Genomic DNA, 18,270 nt, shown 5'->3' on the forward strand with positions numbered 1-18,270 from the left:
CATACTGAGGATCCTGTGTAGGGGAGGGGTCTTTGCATAAGCACCGGGTTTGCTGAGGGAGCAGGCTCACACATTCTGCGTAATAAAGGGATCGCCTAGATCCCCGCCCACACAGTGTCTGACTCCAAAGAGAAAAGAGTGAATGCAGGGGCTCTCGGCGGCGTTTGGTGCCACGTTGCATTAGCAGCATTCAGACTGGACTCCATGGGCCTCCCTCTCCAGCCCACCCCCATCTGTGATTCCAGGGCTCACTGGGATACTGGACCAAGGGGACGTGGAGGGTCTTGCTACCCTCAGGACCAGCCCGCCCTGGGTAATGGTGGGGGTACATGGATGCAGTTCCATTGCCCGTAGCCATCCTCACTACTGTTTCAGCCACAGCAGGAAGGACCACTGATAGCTGATTTCTAAGTTTCCCAGAAGCCAGGCGGACGTTGGCCCTGAGAAGTCAGTTTGCAATTACACTGTAGCGATCTCATGAGCTCCCTTTTGCCTTTGTCCATTTTGCGGGCCAGGAGGAGCACATTTCTGGCGGAAGTCTGGTTGTGAGTGATAAGGGGTCCCACAGAATCGGAGCCGAGCCTTGGGTCTGCGCTGCCGTAGACCGTGGGTCTAAATATGGCGGCTGCCTTCACTTCCTTTGTCCCAGGGGTGAACATCCCCTCAAAGTGCTACCCTCTGCTTCCGAAACTCTGGTGGCTTCATAGCATCCATAAACCTAAGCCAAATCCTTGGCTTCCTGCTTCAGGCCCAAGTGAATGCACTTTCCCTCTGCTCCAGGGAGGGTCCCCGGCCGCCTGAAGTCTCCCTAGTTCCCGGTTTGCTTCTGCGTACCCTGTTCCCCGTCCTCCGGGACGCGCACACTTCTCCCTGTCTGAAGCCCATCCAGTTCAAATTCACCGTTCAAGGCCCACCTTCCAGGGCCCTGTGCTCTCTAGTCCTCTCCCAGGACTCCCTGGTTTTTGTTCCCCAGTCTCTTCATGGCTTTTCCTTTACCACCGCTGTCGCCCAGTACTCTGCCCAAGGTCCTCTCATGCTGCACTGTGCCCCTGGGGACGGCATGAAGACTCACAGCCTCCACCCCTACCAGTCTGCTGGTGACTCTACAATCAGCCACCCTTCCCCGCTGCGCTTCCAAACTGTGGTGTATTTCCATGGGGTACCTCAAAAGCATCTCAAACTTCACGCACATAAGACAAAACAGTTATCGTCCCCCTAAGCCTGTCCACTCTCCCGAAGCGCATTTTCACCTCAGTTCTCACTGTCATTCCTTCTCCTCTGGACTACTGCCCTATTATTAGTTGCCCCTCCCACTTCCAGAAGTGCCTCCACCCACGGAGTGGTTTGCTGGAGTGACCTTCCTAAGAAATGGACACAAGGGCCAAATGCTCAAAGCTTCTCAAGGGATCCCCATCTTCTGTCAGCCCCTGGCTGTGCCCACTCATGGGACGACAACCTCTGCACCAGCCAGATTCTGGGCTACCTTGGAAGGAGGCTGGTGGAGGGTTAGAAGAGCCACCCCCACTGGCAGGGGCATCCTTCACGATTTGTCTTTCGGCCCCAAGTCTGGCATCCACTCCCTCTACGGGGACATGAACTTCCAACAAGCCAGAATCTAGACATTCATTGGCTGCAGAACACCACAGAGAATTTTAGCTTTGACCCCCATCTGTTTCCTCTTTCACTCACCTCTTGCATCATTTCTCTCTCAAGTGTCCTTGGGCCTCTATTCTAGGGATGAGCAGCTTATCTCATTGACTAGTGTCTTGGGTTGCGGGAAAGTTCTTCCTGCTCCTGAGTGGAAATCTGCCCAGATCTGCAACTTCTGCTCCCTAGAGCCAATCAGAGCAAGCCTGCCTCCCATCTGATACCCTAAATGCCCTTCAGAAGCCCAGAAGAGGCTCTCTTCTTCCCTTTCCCGTCTCCTCAAAACTTTCAAAATCCTCTTCTTTCCCTTCCTCTCTTCTCTGACCCCACAAAAAAACCCTCCCCGGTTTCTCTGCCAGCGGCATTCCCTTTCCAACCCTGTGTGTGTCTGGCTCTCTCTGGGGTCCATCCATGGGTCAGTGTCTGTCTTGCCCAGGCCTCTGCTTTTCTGAGAAGGCTTTACACATGTGAGCATGTGTGTGTGTGAAATCTGTCTCTGTTTCTCTCCTCACACACTCTCACTTCCTCTTGCTCCTTTCACGAGCAAGTCTCCCTTCACTTCTCCTTTAACTGGTCACGATAAAATGGAGAAATACACTTATTTCCCATGTAGAGTTTCTGATTCCCATTTTTTTAACACCAAAGGTAGATGAGGAGAATGTTTCATGCTACTCCTTTAGAGGAAGTCCCAACTCAGCTGCCTGTCCCTCTGGTTCTTGTCCAGTGGGGGCCGTGGCTCTCCATGGGGACCTTATATCAGAACTCGGGGTTCCTTGTCTTCTTCCTTTGCACCTTGGAATCTGATGTGCTGATATTTGAAGTCCCAGTTCAACTATTCACCCTTCATAAAATTCATCCAACTGAGCCTCATTGTCTAAGATGGAGATGAGAATTTATATCTCCAAGAAACATGGTAAGAAATAAATGCAACCAAGGATCCAGCACACAGTAGGTGCCTAGAAAGTGCTGGTTTCCTTCCTCCTTCCTTCCTTCCTTTCGCTGACTGGTTATAGGACAAGTTATGTGGCTTACAGCCAAGCCCAGTGACTATTTGGGGGCAAGTCATGCCCCACAGCCCCTGGCATGGTGGGCTGAAGCCACATGCTGCTTCTAGGGGGTTCTCTGGGTCACTGCCCGCTGCCATTCCATGCTTCTGCCTGGGTGGGCGACCAGAAGGTCAAACATCGGTATGTCTGTCTTGCTCGTGTCTGTCCCCTGCCCAGGGGAGGAGCATCGTCCCACGCTGTGCCAACGCCACACTCACCGGCAGCTGTCCAGCCATACGTCCCCGCCACGCAGCCAGGCCCCATGGTCCTGGTTCTTGTAGGCAGTGAAGTGCTTGATGATGGCCGGCTCCCGGGGCTTCAGAGGGTCGGCGTCCTGGTGGGGGCTGTATCTGGAACACAGCATGGGGAGGCACAGGTGGCCGTGTTGGGGGGACCCCTGAACTGACTCCCTTCTGGGCAGTGAGTTTCTCTCTGCTTATGGTGCCCGAAAGACTCGGCTAAACAGCAACCAACTCGTACCCCCTGGGCTCTGCAGTGAACTTCCTAAGCTTGCTGCGGAAGTCAGAGGTCTTTTCCCCAGGGTCCAGCCCCATGCATCCTACAGACATGTCACTTCTCTTGTTATCATCACCACTGGGGAACCCCGCCACTCCAAGGAGGGGTTAAATCACAGAAGGAAGTTCTGAGGTGCCCAGCTCTCTACCCCCCTGGGGGTAACCTTGACCTGGTGCCTTTCCTGGGCTTCTACATCTTAGCCACCAAATGGAGCACTGAGCCTGGATGCTCCTGATGTCCAGGCCAGCAAAAGTCTTCCATGTCATGTCTCCATGGACATGATCATGTCATTGGTGTTACCCACTTTTTTTTTTTTTTTTTTGCGGTACGTGGGCCTCTCACTGTTGTGGCCTCTTCCATTGCAGAGCACAGGCTCCGGACGCGCAGGCTCAGCGGCCATGGCTCACAGGCCCAGCCGCTACGCGGCATGTGGGATCTTCCCGGACTGGGGCACGAACCCGCGTCCCCCGCATCGGCAGGTGGACTCTCAACCACTGCGCCACCAGGGAAGACCCTGGTGTTACCCACTTTTGACAGAGACCAAGCACTTGGTCTCCTTAAAGGGTACTGATTTTCCTAACTACCTTGAGGTTTTGAGAGCATCTCTTTTTTTTTTTTTTTTTGCAGTATACGGGCCTCTCACTGTTGTGGCCTCTCCCGTTGCGGAGCACAGGCTCCAGATGCGCAGGCTCAGCGGCCATGGCTCACGGGCCCAGCTGCTCCGCGGCATGTGGGATCTTCCCAGACTGGGGCACGAATCCGTGTCCCCTGCATCAGCAGGCGGACTCTCAACCACTGCGCCACCAGGGAAGCCCTGACAGCATCTCTTAAAAGCAGCTCCTGGCCTTGAGCTGAGCTCCAGATGTACTTACAGGTACAACCTGAATGTTCCTTCCTATTAAATTGATAGCAAAATTCCTCCCTTCTTTTCTCTTCACCTTTTTATCCTGGTCCAACCTGCTGGGGCCCTGGCCAGTCCTGTCAACTTATCAAAAAGCAGGTATTGGATTTCGCTGATGTTTTTAGAAACCTCTCGGAATTTCTTTTTCCCTTCAGCTGCTGAAGCCTCAACCCTGACTCAGATTTGGCCCTGCTCAGATGTTCACATGGTACCCCCAGCAACGAGCTTGATGTGCAGCACATAGAATTACCTGGCGGAGATAATGGAGAGGAAGGGCCGCTTGTCCTTGGCAGAGGCCTGGGTAGTTTTGACTCCGTTGTCTATGATCATGCCAGCCTGGGGAGAGGGAACATTCAGGGACACATGAGCTTGGACAGCAGATTGCAGGCATCTTCTCACTCCCAGCCTCACTGTGTACTCTTGAATGCTCCAGTGAAACCAGCTTTGCTCTCAGGATGCATTAATAGAAGTAGAGGGTCTGCAACGAGGGAGGTGAAGAACCTGCATTGCTCTGCATTGCTCAAGTCAAATCTGGAATAAGGTGTCCTCTTGGAGGTGCAGATGAGGACCCTGAGGTTTAGAGGGGTTAAGCATCTTGTCCAAGGCTGCACAGCGAAGTCCATGCCCCAAACTCACACTGCATTGGGCAGTTATAAGCCCAGGCCCCAAATTAAGGATGACAGATATGCTTTCTTGGGAAATGTGTCTGCAGAGATGCAAAGAAAATGCTGAACTTAAGTCCCGTTTTTACCTTGGGGCAGGGGTCTGGGATCCTTCCCCAGTCTTGTCTTGGTTTTCACCTGACCCAAGGAAAGAACCTTGCTTTCTTATTTGGCTCCAAAGGTGTCCACTTTGTCAGCCATGGGTGAGTGGGAGTGAGGCTGCCCAGTGAGGCCCCGTTCACTCTGCCTTCAGGGCTGGATTCCCTTGGCCTCCTAGGGAGGCTTGGACTCCTTATCTCTTTTTTTTTTTTTGCAGTAGGTGGGCCTCTCACTGCTGTGGCCTCTCCCATTGCGGAGCACAGGCTCTGGACACACAGGCCCAGCGGCCATGGCTCACAGGCCCAGCCGCTCCGTGGCATGTGGGATCTTCCTGGACCAGGGCACAAACCCGTGTCCCCTGCATCGGTAGGCGGACTCTCAACCACTGCACCACCAGGGAAGCCCTCCTTATCTCTTCTTTATAGAACTGGAGGACACTGGCTATTGTGATCTTCAATTGACTTCTAATTAAGCAGTGGTGATGTGAGTCAAGAGAAATGGGACTTGATTCCCAGTTCTTCTCTCATGAGCTAGGACCTTGGGTAAATCCCTTCACCTCTCGGGCCTCAGTTTCAGTCTGTGTAAGATGGGATGATAACACTGAATTCCTGCTGTGAGGACCAAATAAGAGAAGCCAGGTGAAGAGTCTGGGAGCAGGACCCTTACATGGTGGCACGGAGTCAGGGCTCACCAGGTGTGAACACCACGCGCGGGGCTCCTCCTTGGCTCAGAATCCATCCGGAATCCAGGCAGCGGAATCCACCCGGCTCGAGGATCCTCTTCGCTCCTTTCCCACCCTGCCACCCCCGAGGGCCCCTCCCTCCATCTGTGGCCAGGAGTCCTTGCCTACTTCCCTGTTGGAAACCATCCTCCCTCACGTATTCCTCCCCTTTCCAACCTCTCCAAACATCCGGGTACTGCGTGGCCCACCTGCGGCTCATAGGAAGGCTTCTCAAGGAAGGGATCTCGACAAGAAGTACCGCCCCCTGCTTCCCACAGCCCCCAGAGCCTTTGCACCTGCTCTGTATGGAGACGGCTCTCCCAGGCCCACGGCAGCCTGAGGCACGCCCACTCAGAGCCTGCGCTAACTCTCTCCTCTGTCCAGGTGACGCTGTTGCCCTCTGGCCTCCACCCTCTGCCCCATGAAACTCTTCTTTCTTGGCCTCTAAGACGTGACACTGCCTGGGGTCCTCCCTCTGCCCACACTGCCCAGTCCTCCTCACAGGCCCACCCCACCTCCTAGCTGTATACACAGGTCAATTCTGAGATTATTTCTCATCTTCATGGGCTTCTCCCTAGTTGAGTCTCTTTGGTTTAGAACCTGAATGCATCCATTCTCCTCTAAGACCCTCTGTTTCTTCATCTGTACCACTAGGGAGCAGACCAGAACAGCCTTGACATTTGGGCCTCTACTTGCACACTGCCCCTGCGTCCCCAAGACCACCTCTGTCCCCAGCATGGCATCTCTGGTCTCAGCCTCACTCCCCAGCTCCATTCCCGCATGCCCACAACTCTGGTCTGGATGCTGTCCTCAACTGGGGGCCCTTGACACACCCGAGAGCCTGGTCCCTTTCCCCAGCACCTCGCTTGGTGCTGGACACACAGAACTACTGATGAGCAAATGAAGATGACAGAAATTTCTGTTTTCCAACTGCTTCCTTAGCACTGCATGGATGGAGGACCCGCTTCCCAGAAAAAAAAAGCGACCAGAGGAGAGGATGCTGATGCTGCCTTCATCTTCCTGCAGAACAAGGTCCTGACCTTCCCTAGCTCACAGATCAGGCCTGGCTTTGCGGATTCACCACCACTCCCATCCCCACCAAGTGAACTGCGAAATCAAACTCAGGGGCCCAGCTCCGGGGCTGCCAGGAGGAGGTGTGGCTCTTCCGGCTCTAATCATGCGCAGGCCTGGGAAGGAGGACCAGTGGGCGGGCGGGGAAGCCTGGAAGGACTTACCCGGTAGTTGGAGTGTGCTCGGTTGTTAAGGAATTTTCCCAGTGGGATGTGCTCTGAATAACCTGGGGAGTACATTCCGGCCGAGGGGCCCGTCGGTACGTGGTGAAAAATGAACCAAAATCCAGTTTCCTGGTGGAGGAGGACATGGGGGGAAAGCCACAGAATTCAGCACCAGGGAGCTTCTTGTTGGGGTGACTGGATGGCCCAAACTAGGGGTGGGCATAGCGCTATCACCCAAATGGCCCCAACGCCCATTCCCAGACACACCCATGGGAAACAGCGAGAAGTTTGAGGCGAATATATTTTGGGTGGTGGGCGTCCATCCTGACTGTTAAAACCCTTCTGTGGTCCTACTGTATCTATGGTCCTACTGTATCAGCCATGGGCGCCAAGTGGCTGGATTTCAGAGTCACTGCCGGGGTTAATCTCCCCCTCCTGACACATAATGGGAGGATTTCCTGAGTGTTCTTGGCTTTACCCTTTCATTCTGCAGATATGGAAGCTGAGGCCCAGAGACGGCACCTGACCTGCTCCCCAGGAAGGTAAGCAGCACGGTGGGGTGGGTAAGGGCAGGGCTGTGTAGACAGAATACCGTGTTTGTATCCTGTGCATGTCCCTGCCTTACTTTCCTCCCCACCATAGTACAAACCTCATAGGGCTGACGCAAGAATTAAATTATTGGAGCTTATGGGACATCCCTGGAAGTCCAGGGGTTGAGACTCCATGCTCCCAAAGCAGGGGACACAGGTTCAATGCCTGGATGGGGAACTAAGATCCCGCATGTTGCGTGGCATGGCCAAAAATAAATAAATAAAAATAAATGAACTTGTGCACACCCCAACACACACAAAAAATAAATAAAGTGTGAAAAATATAATAAGAAAATTTGAGCTTAGAACACTGATGTGCCAGGCATCTAATAATGCTACGGATTACTCATTAGCTATGATCACCAGTGTGACAAAGGGCCAGAGGCATCACTTAAAAGCAAGTCCATCTGCCACCCAAGCTGGCTTTTACCTCTTCACGCTAAGCCTGACTGCGTAGATACCTAGACTGGGGGCTCAGGGCACCCATCTTTCAGGGTTGGCCCCGGCCGCCTCCTCTCCCCCAGCCCCACCCAAAAAAGGGATGTTTCTGCTCACCTCGGATCCCGCAGCAGCACAGTTTATGAGGTTGTTGTTGGGATTGGCCATCCAGAAGGTGGACACAGCACTGTGGGCAGGGGGCAGAGATTGAAAGGCGTCAGACAGAGGGCTACTGGCTCCCATCTTGCTGCCCGGGGCGGAGGGGTGGCCCATGTCAGGGACTCTACCATTGCTTTGCTGAGCCTCTTATCAGTGATTTGAGATGCCCTTGATTTGTTGATCTGAAACCCAGTTTTCTCATTAAACTGGGGTGCATTTATGCCTTTAACACGTTCAGAATTTGAATGGGGCATGGCTCTTGAAGGTATAAGCAAGTTTGTGGGTTAAATCTGAGATGGACCCTAGAAGAAATATAAGTCAGGAGAACCCAGAAAAATGGCTGTCTCTGAGGGAGAGGCCCTGGACTCAGAAGGTTGACTGTACAGAAGCTCTCTCTCTCCCTCTCTCTCTCTCTCTCTGACTCTGTCATGTCAAGAAACAGACCAGTGCAGCTGGTGCCCACGTGTACACGCTGTGGGCTCCGAGGTGGCAGCCTGCTTCCTCTCCTCAAAGGAGCACTGTGTGGCCTCAGGAAAAGCCTGAGGATGAGAACAGTGGTTCTCTTTGGCCAAAAACGATGCCCGTGAGGCACACTGAGAAGGGAGAAGTAGAAAACACACTCCTGCCCTCTGTCTGAGCAGCTGAGAGCCTTAGGTGGTTAAGTGCTGTGAGGTCCAAGCCGCTCAGGAAACCAGGAGTGAGAAGTCAGATGCTGGGCTGGGAAGTTGTGTGAGCACGTGCACACAGGCCCGGCGCGGTGCAGGGCAGGGAGAGGGAAGTGCTTACTTGCAGTCCTGCCTGGGCTTGGGGATGTACCCCGGGTAGGAGTCTTCTGTGATCATCTTGCACATCTTGCTGTCGCGGTCGGAGGGGAGGAGGGTTCCAGACTTGACAAGGAGGCCGAGGCAGTGCTCAAAGGTGTTGCGTTCCTCTGGCCCATCTTCCGTGAAGAAGCAGTGGCCCAAAGAATTATAGCCCACAATGTCCTTGACCTGCAGGGGTCAAGACAGGGGCGACAGTTCGCCCAGCGTCGTTACTCATGTGCTCATTCATCCATTCAACAAACATTAAACAGCCTGAGCCAGGCACCAGGCTCTGAGAGGGGATCTGGGGGTTTGGAGATGGACCTGACATGGGTACGACAGAGCCGTGACTTTAAAGTCCTTTCCAGCTGGAGGTGCTGCAACTGAGCCTTCGTGGGGTGGGGAGGAGAACAAAATGCTAGAAGTGGGCCCAACTGGAGACCATGGACGAGGCCTTGTGAGCCTAATCTGGTGAGGACACGGCGAGTCCACTGCTCACAGGACTTTATGTGGAGGCTTTCACCAAGAGGTCCCACCAGAAAGCGGGGTAGGGAGAGCTCCGTCTGAGCCAGGCCAGGGCTGGCTCAGCCAGTAAGACTGGTTCCTCACCATGCCCTCTCCCACGGATCCAAGCCAGCTTTGAAGCCTGCAACTACAACAAGCCACACTTGCAGAAAACCAGAAAATGCTGCAAACTCCAGCTCTTCAATATTCTTCTTGGAATCACAGAGTCAGTGGGCCAAGTGGAGAAACCACTTGAAGACATGGAGAGACGTGGAGTACAGTCTTAGCTGTGCCCACAAGCATCACAGGCTCTTAGACAAGTCTGCCAACCTCTCGCCAACACACGTTCCCCACCACACAATGGAGAAGTCCAAGTCCAGGATCTCCGAGGCCCCTTCCGGGTCTGAATGTCTATGAACTCATCAATCTGAGAACGAGAACGGGGGTAGAGGGCCTCTGGCCTGAGCCCTAGCTCCCTTCCTCAAGCAGGACTCTGTTCACGAGCATCCCTGACAAACGGGCATCCTGCTTCACTTGAACAGCCCACAGGTGAGATGCTCGCTACCTCCCAAGGTGCCCTGTCCACAGCGGGGCATGGGGATGGTGAGAAACACCTCACTAGCGGTCTGAGATCTTCCATCCTCATGCCCACCCCCGGGGCCCTGACGGCCCAGTGACGTCACCCAACCAGGGAAGCTGCTGCTCCCCTCTGACACCATTCTACCCACACCTATTAAGTACCCACTGCTGCACCAGGCCCTGGAACATTCACACATCATCCCCAAACAACTCCCCCGTCAGCACTGTTACCATTTCGAGGGGCGTCCTGTACACTGTAGGAAGTTTAGCAACATCCCTGGCCCCTACCCACTAGACGCCAGCAGGACCGTCTCAGCTGTGACAACCAAAAATGTCTCCAGGCATTCATTGCCAAGTATTCCACTGGGGAAGGGAGGTGACAAAGTTGTCCCTGACTGAGAAGCACTAATCGAGGGTAAACACCCCAATTCCCTCCAGAGCCTTTTCTATGGCAAATCTTACCTACTCCCCAACTCCCAGGCAGACATGCTCTAGAAGCATCCAGAACTAGGACCCTTTATGTCCCAGCACTGGCCTGGGCTCTTATATCTTTTCATCTTGCTGAAATCTTACACAATCCTGTATTAATTTTTTTTCAGAGATGAGGAAAATGAGACTCAGAAAGGTTGAGTGATTTGCCCAAGGTCACACAACCCACGTGTGCAAAGCCAGGGCTGGAACCCCCGTTTTCTGACTGTGTCCATTCACCCAGGAGGACGGAGCACAGGCACAACTGCCCTATTCCAGGCAAGCTCTTCGTTTTCTCAAACAAGGATCGCTTCCTTAATCTTTGGTAATAGGCGAGGCCGTGATCTTGAATGCTACTCAGTCCCCCAATAAGCATTTTAGTCAATACCAAGATCATGCAGTGGGACTGCTTCCTTCCCTCCTAGTGAGCTAGGAAAGTTTGTTGCAAATAGCCTGGAAAGACAAGCATGGGAGGAAGGGGCAAGAAAACGTGGGCTGCTCGTGCTGGCAGGGACATCGAGAGCAAGTTCAATGCCTTCACGTTACAGAGGAGGACACTCAGGCCCAGAGGAGGGACATGGAGCAGTGTTCAGACCCGGGCCCATAGCTCCTCTGAAATCCTAGGCACCCAGCTGCCCGCTGTCTGGATCACACTTTGGGTGTCCTCTTTGAATGTACGTGAATAATGAATTGGGTACCTTCTTATTCTAACAAATGCCTGAATAAGAAATTCCCTCCAGGCCCCTTGAGTTGTGCTCTGGAGAGAAAAACCCTTTCTTTTGGAAAGGAATAAAAATAACTACTGTTTACTGTGAAATGTTTTACATGCATTCTCTCATTTAATCCTTATCGAAACTACTATTCCCTTTCTACCGATGGCACCGAGACTTAGAAAGTTGCCTGAGTCACTTCTCTTGCAAGGACGGATTGAGACTTGCTTCTCCATCTGTCTGATCCAAAACCTGTGTCCTAATCAATTCTCAACAGCACCAGAAAAGTAACCTCCCATCTTGTGTTGCATTTCTTTCTTCTCGTTAGTAGTGGGGTGAGGTGGCATATAGAGTTCAGAGAGAAGCATGATAAGGTCGAAGGAAGCCCTGGGCTGGGAGTAGAAGACACAAGTTCAAGTTTGGTTTCATCACAAACTTGCAGTGTCATTTGCCTGAGTGTCCTCAGGGAGACTTCTGAAATCCCTTCCAGCTCTGACACTGTACGATTGTTCTTCCTTAGAACATTTCCCAGAATTAGATCCTTAAACTGTGACATAGCTTGAGATGGACAGACAGAGAGAGATGACAGATAGATAGGTAGATAGTAAGTAGCTGGATAGACAGACACATACGTATGGACTTACGGGTGCCCGCTGAATCCCCATGCATGCTACCCAGAAGCAGTGTGTAAGCTCCCTGCCATTGTCTTGCACAAACTGTATTTTCCCTTTGTTCTTCTGGACGTATTCCCTTATGACTGACAATCATGAAAGCGATTCCTGAGAGCTGTTTTAAGTCTTCAGCTGTTGTTAGGTGGAGTCTAGGCATGACATTGTGAAGGATGAAACTCCCCAGCTCTCAGGAACGGCTTCAATTAGGGTGACCGTTTAGTTTACTGTCTGAACCAGGACATTATCGAGAGTGAAAGGGGGTACCGTTAGTCAGTCATCTGGGATAGCAGGTGTAACATGGAACTGTTCTTTGCAAATCAGGGTATAGAGTCACCCCAAGTGATGACTTCCCCCTGAAACCTGTACACAGTACGAAAAAGAAATTACTGTTTAAAACAAATACACACAGAAATGAACTATATCTCTGATTCTGCCTTCTAGGGTGGGTATGATATAATTCATCTTAGTGAGAAACCTGGCTACAAATAGGATCTTATTAAAAGAAAGACTGTAATTTCTGAGCTTCTGCTGTTTACTTGTCTTTTCTATTTTTTTTTTTTTTTTGAGCTGCTAAAGAAAAGAGCCTTGGAGTAGGTGGTAATTTGCTTTGCAGGGTGTGTTAATGAGTTTCTGAATATGCAAATAGAAGCTGGAAAAGGAAATGGAGAGCCCAATCACTCTGCCTAATAAGGAGAAGGATGTGTTTTTTGTTGTTGTTTTGCCCCGCTGCGTGGCATGTGGGATCCTAGTTCCCCAACCGGGGATCTAACTCATGCGCAGAGTCTTAACCACTGGACTGCCAGGGAAGTCCCGAGAATGAGTTTTTAAGGCGGCCCAGGAGAAGCGGGGGAGGAGAAGGAAGGACCCCCGCAGCCAGGGGGAGGGGAGGGGAGGGGAGGGTTTAAGAAGAGGGACCTGTTTCTCCATTTCCAGTTGATTTCTGTGCTGATCTATGATGCACCCCTACCTCCTTCCCATCTCTTTCCCACTCTGCCAGCGGAAGCCCTGGCCAGTTAAACTTTGGGGGAAAACAAGCCCAGGAGTCTGGGTTCCTCATTTGGGCTCAGGAGGGAAGGAGAAATGACAGCAGCTCATGAAGCAAGAAATGAGTGAGACCGAATTCAAGAAACTGGAAAAAGGGGAAATCAGGGAAAACAGAAGCCTCGCCCACAATCCCCAGAGCTCTGAGACTGGGACAGAGGGCACTGAGTTTCCCACCAAAGAGGTAAAGAGCTCCAGTCCTCTTTAGTGGAAAGCCAAAGGGAAGGTGTCTCCCTAAGGCTGGAGGGCTTGAGGACTGGCTGCAGTCCATGTAGGGCGCCCCCTGCATAGTCAATGTGGCAGCCTGTTGAGGACATCCTGGTTGCTACTGGAGGCCTTTATAGCAAAGGTAACACATTTGGAGCAGTGAATGAGGTGAGAAAGAAAGACGGGACATGTTTACTTCTCCTATCCACTCTGCTGTAAAAAAGGAAAAGAGGAGAAAACAGGCAGAATCCATACCGGAGTCTTTTTTTACCTTTCTCAAGAGAACTGGAATGAATTCATTGTCTTCCGGGAAAGAATACTTAGGTGACCCCCGTGTCCTGCCTCAGAGCCCAGAAATGCACAGTAAGATGTAGCGTGAGCCCATCTTACACCCGCAGCTGTCCACCCTGCAGATAACGTGCAGTAGCCCCTTCCTTTGAAGGCAGGCTTTGCCCCCCATCTGCCAGCATCCCGGAGCTTTGGTGCAAACCCCCCAGTTTCAAGAAGGACACCATCAACAGTGTCAGTATCACGAAAGCCATTTCCCAGGCTCTGTTCTGTAGAACACTAACTCTGTGAAAGGCAAAGTTTGTGTGAAAAAAGGGCTCTGTGCTTTAGAATGAGTTTTGACATTGCTAGGATCATCAGCATCAAATGCATTCTTACTGCAACCTTGACAAAGCTAGCATGCACGGTGAATTCCTAAAATGGGGAGGAAAGACACATACTCAATGTTTGCCAAGGTCATGTAATTATTGGGCTTACTCTGTGTGTGGGAGGGATACCTATGACTATCTCATGGAACCAGTGAGGTTTACACAGAACACAGGGAAAAAGGCACAGTGACAATACTATTTAATATCATTGCTAAGTATGTCACATGCGTTATCTGCTTTAATCTTCCCCCAAAGCCTTTGAGATGGGTTCTATCATCACCCTCACTTTACACAGGACACTGAAGCTCAGAAAGTCTCCATCAGTCAAGTTCTCACTGGCAGGCTTAGAACACAGGTTGCTACGACTCTATCCTTTTAACCTGCCTAGTTGACTGATGCGGGCAATCACTGTCACCATGGGAAAGGGTAAGAGTCAGATGAGGAGGGAGGAGGGGGCAGTGGGCTTGCAGGGCAGGAGCTGAGCGCTAGTGTGTGCAGTTACATTACCGAGAGCCGTCACCAGGGCTCAGGGGAACAAAAGTTGCGAAGCCCACATTTTTGTTGGTCAACAGATGCTGGCAGAAATCTCAAGTTCAGACTACTCCTGCCCAAAGTTGGTGGTGAAGAAAGGGAAAGACCAAAGGTGGGCCGCCCCAGGAGGAGGTGGGGATGAGGGAAGCTGTTCTCTGAGGATGGGGGTACCAGTGCGTGTCTAGCAGTGGTGAGGGGGGCAGCACCTCCCAGCTGGGCACACATAGGAACCCCTTTTTCCAACAAGCCAGTGACTGCCTGTCTGGGGTCTAGGGCACCTCCAGATTGGGGATGGCGTGAGGGAAAAGGCATTCCCGAGGTTCCTGAGTGGTCTCTGCTCCCTAAGTGAGAATACGGTCTTTGTCTGCTGTTGGCCTCCTTTCATCCCATCAAGCTAAAAACATCTTTCCAAACATAGCTGTGGGTAAATCCTTAGAGCCAAAATGAAGGAAGCAAATGTGAAATCCTGGTGGAGGGAGTGCAGCTCCCAAGGCAGCATTTCTGAACCTGGAACTGTCTGCCCCAGTGATGGAGCCTTTATAGGGTGAGGTGCTAACCCATAAAACCCCAACTCCCGTCCGGGGGTGCGGCTCTCAGAGAAGGGCACAGAATGCCCTCCGTTATCCTGCCGCCTCTTTGGCTCAGAGATGGAGAGGCCTGTACATCGTCGAGATTCTAAGCCATGGCTGTTTGGTTTCCCCTTGACAGGCCACAGAGATCTGCAGGCTCCAAATCCTAAGCACCAGCTTGGCTGCCAAGCGCGGGCCTGAGCAGAGTGCGGTGGGAGCCCCGTGTGGCCATCGAGATGAGGCTGTGTTGGTACCTCAGCAAGGCCTGTGCAAAGCACCTGGACCACGTGGCGTCTGGATGACACCCAGAGAGCTGATGGATGCGCCCTCCCAGTCTGGTGACTGGCATCCCTGGCGGCCAGACAGGAGGAAGGCTTTGGTAGGCAGGGTCTTCGGGTCCTGAGTTGTCCAAAGCTCTGGCTCCAAAAATCTATCTCTGCCGTGGGTGCAACTCACCCATCTGGCTGTTCCGGAGGCACCGGTTCCGCGGCCACTCCTCGCCTCCTGCCTTCCATGCCACCCCACACCGCTCTCCGTCCGCTGCCCATATCCATGAACTTGGACGCCTGGCCTGTGCTAACTTTCCCCACCTCTCCCCAGCCTGCATGTGCACGGAGATGCTCCCTCTCAGTGCTGCCCTGACGAGGGCCCCAGAGAACAGGCCCTCTGGCTCCGCCCACAGCACTTTTCTTGCCCTGCCTCCCCCTACACGAGCCCGTTCCTGTGGCTGAGACCTGGGATCACTGCTCAGAGGAAGATCTGTATTACTAAGATGGCCCAAAATAACGCATATATAGTTTCTAACCAAACAGCCATGGGGGATTGCCATCCTGTTCTGCACAGCACATATGAGGAAACTGAAGACCTAAGTGACTAAATAGCTTGCCTGAGATCACACAGCAAGTGGGTGGGAAAGCACAGCCATATGTCCACAGGGCAAGTATGCGTGTGTTTGTGTGTGTGCGTGTGTGTGTGCACACGTATGTGATTGCCCAGAGATTCAGAACAGCTTCCACTCAAATCAACCCAGATCTGGAACTACAGACTTCTTGTAATCTTCATATTTTTCTCTTGATGAACATTAGACATAGTCGAATTTAAGTTAAACTTAAGGACAAAACTTTAGAACAAATGCTTCAAGCAGGTCAAGCTCCTAAGGCTCAGCCCTGTGATGTTTCCTCACCAACTCTACATTGTTCTTTTTAGCACGCGTTCTCAGCTGAGTCACCAACTGCCTTCAGTGCATTCACTCAGCACACCGCACGAGCGAACGGGACCACCAGACGCCTGCTCCCAGGGCCCAACCTGGGCCAGGCCCTCGGCGCGGCATGTCCATGTCCTTTGCTCCCCATTTTACAGAAGAGGAAACAGAGGCATGGAGACGACCTGACCCAGGTCACACAGCTAGGAAGCGGCAGCCAGATGGGAACCCACAGTGTCTGGCTCCAGAGCCCAGGTTCATCCTGTGTCTTCTACTGCATCCCTAACCTTCCGAATTTATTCGAAATCCTGTTATCTTTCTGCTTTTGCCAGAAAACATCTTCCTTTGCCTCTTTCTTGGACCCGAAAAATAATCCCATGTCTCCCAGCAACTACTCCAGCTGCAACCTTCTACACCCCTGCTGGGGGAACTGGCCCTGGTTCCTAGCCAACATTTGCACGTGAGCCCAGCGGGCAGGGTCCTGGGTCTAGGGTCTCCCTCATGGCGCTGGCCCCTCAGAGCCCTATGTGTTTGGTGTTATGTCCCCAACCTGATGGAGGAGGGAGCTGAGGTTGAGAGAGGGTAAGCAATTTGCCCGAGGTCCACAGCTCATGACTTGTGGACCAGGCCCTTCTAGACTGTGCCCCAAAACCCATGCTCTCTTCTTTATACTCGGTGGGTTTCAAGTCAGAGCATTGAAAATACAGAAACAGCAGGCACTCCTTTGTAAGAGCACACTGAACAGAACTGAAAGTGGCTTCACCCACCACACACTGACAGGCCTCCTCATCTTCCTATCCCCGCATGCGCGGTGGGAGGCTCCTTATGTTTGGATTAAAGCAGAGGTCACAGACTCAAATGCCCACGGAGGCCAACAGGCAACGAGATAAATGGCCCTGCGTGGGGCATTTACTGTAGGGTACTAGGAAGTGGTGGGCATGGCGTAAACCAGAGAGCATAACCCAGCTTGGTGGGGTGCTATGACTTTGCCTGAATCCATTGTTGCCACGCAGGAATGTGGGTCTAGTGTTGCCAATTCCAACGACTTTTCAAGAGAAGCCAAGAATCCAGAGTTTTATGTGAAATCTCTACATTTCTAAATGATGAAAACTAATTCAAATGTTTCTTGAAACACTTAAGCCAAACAAAGCACATCTGGCCGCCAGGTTCAGTTCACTGGGTGCCATTTTGTGACATCCAGTTTAAAAGTTCATAGAGGAGATGAGCTTAGTGCATTGAAAGAAAGTTCCATTTCGTGTAAAATTATCAAATGTTTCTCTAAACCTGATATAAGCCAAACCAAACACAAGCTGGATTCAGCGTGCAGGGTGCCATTTTGTAACGTCCAGCTTGAAAATTTTATGGAGGATATACGTTGACTTCATTTAAAGAAGGATCGATTTAGTGTAAAAATTATCTGTGCAAATCAAGACAAGCCACATACACACACACACACACCCCAATTTACTAGTGAAGGCGTTTCTCCCAGGAGCGCTTGCTCTGATGACACTTGGTTCAACGGAAGAAAAGGGAAAAGGGCCCACTGCTGCCATGACCTCAAGCCTGTCAGGCAGAGGCCACAGTACAGAGTCTGGGCGTGACCCCTGCCTTGTCTGCAGTTAACAGATTTGCCATGGCACACAGTCACGGAATGATCCTTGGGGAAAGCAAGGTGCAGTAAGAGCTAGACTCCCAGGGACCACTAATTGCTCACCCATCTCTGTAGCTTGGTGCCTTTGGCAAAGATACACCCCTATTTTCTCCTTCTTCTTTGGTCAGTGACCTGTTCTCAATGGACACTGTTCTAAAACCTGAGCTAAGGATGGTTCAACCCGCAATGGCCCTGGACCAAGTGACTAGATCTAAGCATACTGCCATTGCTAACGGTCCCTGGGCCCAGCAGTGAGCAGACTGGCATGCAGGGAAGGGAGGGATAAGAGGGTGAAGGGGAACTGGATCCCTGGCTTCCCAGGGAAGGATGTGCTCACCAACAAGCCATTGGAGCCGTGGACAGTGACGCAGCGAGAGAACGTGTGGTGGATGGAGAGGTCCTTGACATACGTGGGCGGGTCGTAGCCTCCCTTTTCATCCACATCGCCCGCCAGGTGGAAGTGAATTGGGTACTGACCCACCAGCTGCTGGCCCATGTTCTTCAGCTCCACGCCCTCCAGGTGTGCGGCCTTGAACCCCAGTGCAAACTGGCGGGGAGAGGAGAGCCCAGAGTCAGAAGGAGTCCATGAGATGCTCCCTGATACCCCTCACTGCTGCCCACACTCCAGAAATGCACACGTGTTGTCTTCAACGTGCTTTGCTGAT

At 52.2% G+C, this 18,270-nt stretch overlaps 1 protein-coding gene across 2 annotated transcripts in view; it reads right to left on the reverse strand.

Annotated features, from left to right (window-relative positions):
- Positions 1 to 18,270, reverse strand: part of CEMIP (cell migration inducing hyaluronidase 1) — a 160,725-nt gene that overhangs the window by 19,967 nt on the left and 122,488 nt on the right. For both annotated transcript variants that reach the window (XM_060095364.1, XM_060095363.1), the window contains exons 13-18: positions 17,943 to 18,152; positions 8,801 to 9,006; positions 7,973 to 8,042; positions 6,828 to 6,956; positions 4,361 to 4,446; positions 2,912 to 3,043 (exon numbers count right to left, since the gene is read on the reverse strand). In XM_060095364.1, coding sequence (XP_059951347.1) covers positions 2,912 to 3,043; positions 4,361 to 4,446; positions 6,828 to 6,956; positions 7,973 to 8,042; positions 8,801 to 9,006; positions 17,943 to 18,152 — 833 coding nt within the window. The remainder of the gene's footprint in view (positions 1 to 2,911; positions 3,044 to 4,360; positions 4,447 to 6,827; positions 6,957 to 7,972; positions 8,043 to 8,800; positions 9,007 to 17,942; positions 18,153 to 18,270) is intronic.

This window comes from Mesoplodon densirostris, chromosome 4 (assembly GCF_025265405.1).
Source record: "Mesoplodon densirostris isolate mMesDen1 chromosome 4, mMesDen1 primary haplotype, whole genome shotgun sequence".
Taxonomy (NCBI): domain Eukaryota; kingdom Metazoa; phylum Chordata; class Mammalia; order Artiodactyla; family Ziphiidae; genus Mesoplodon; species Mesoplodon densirostris.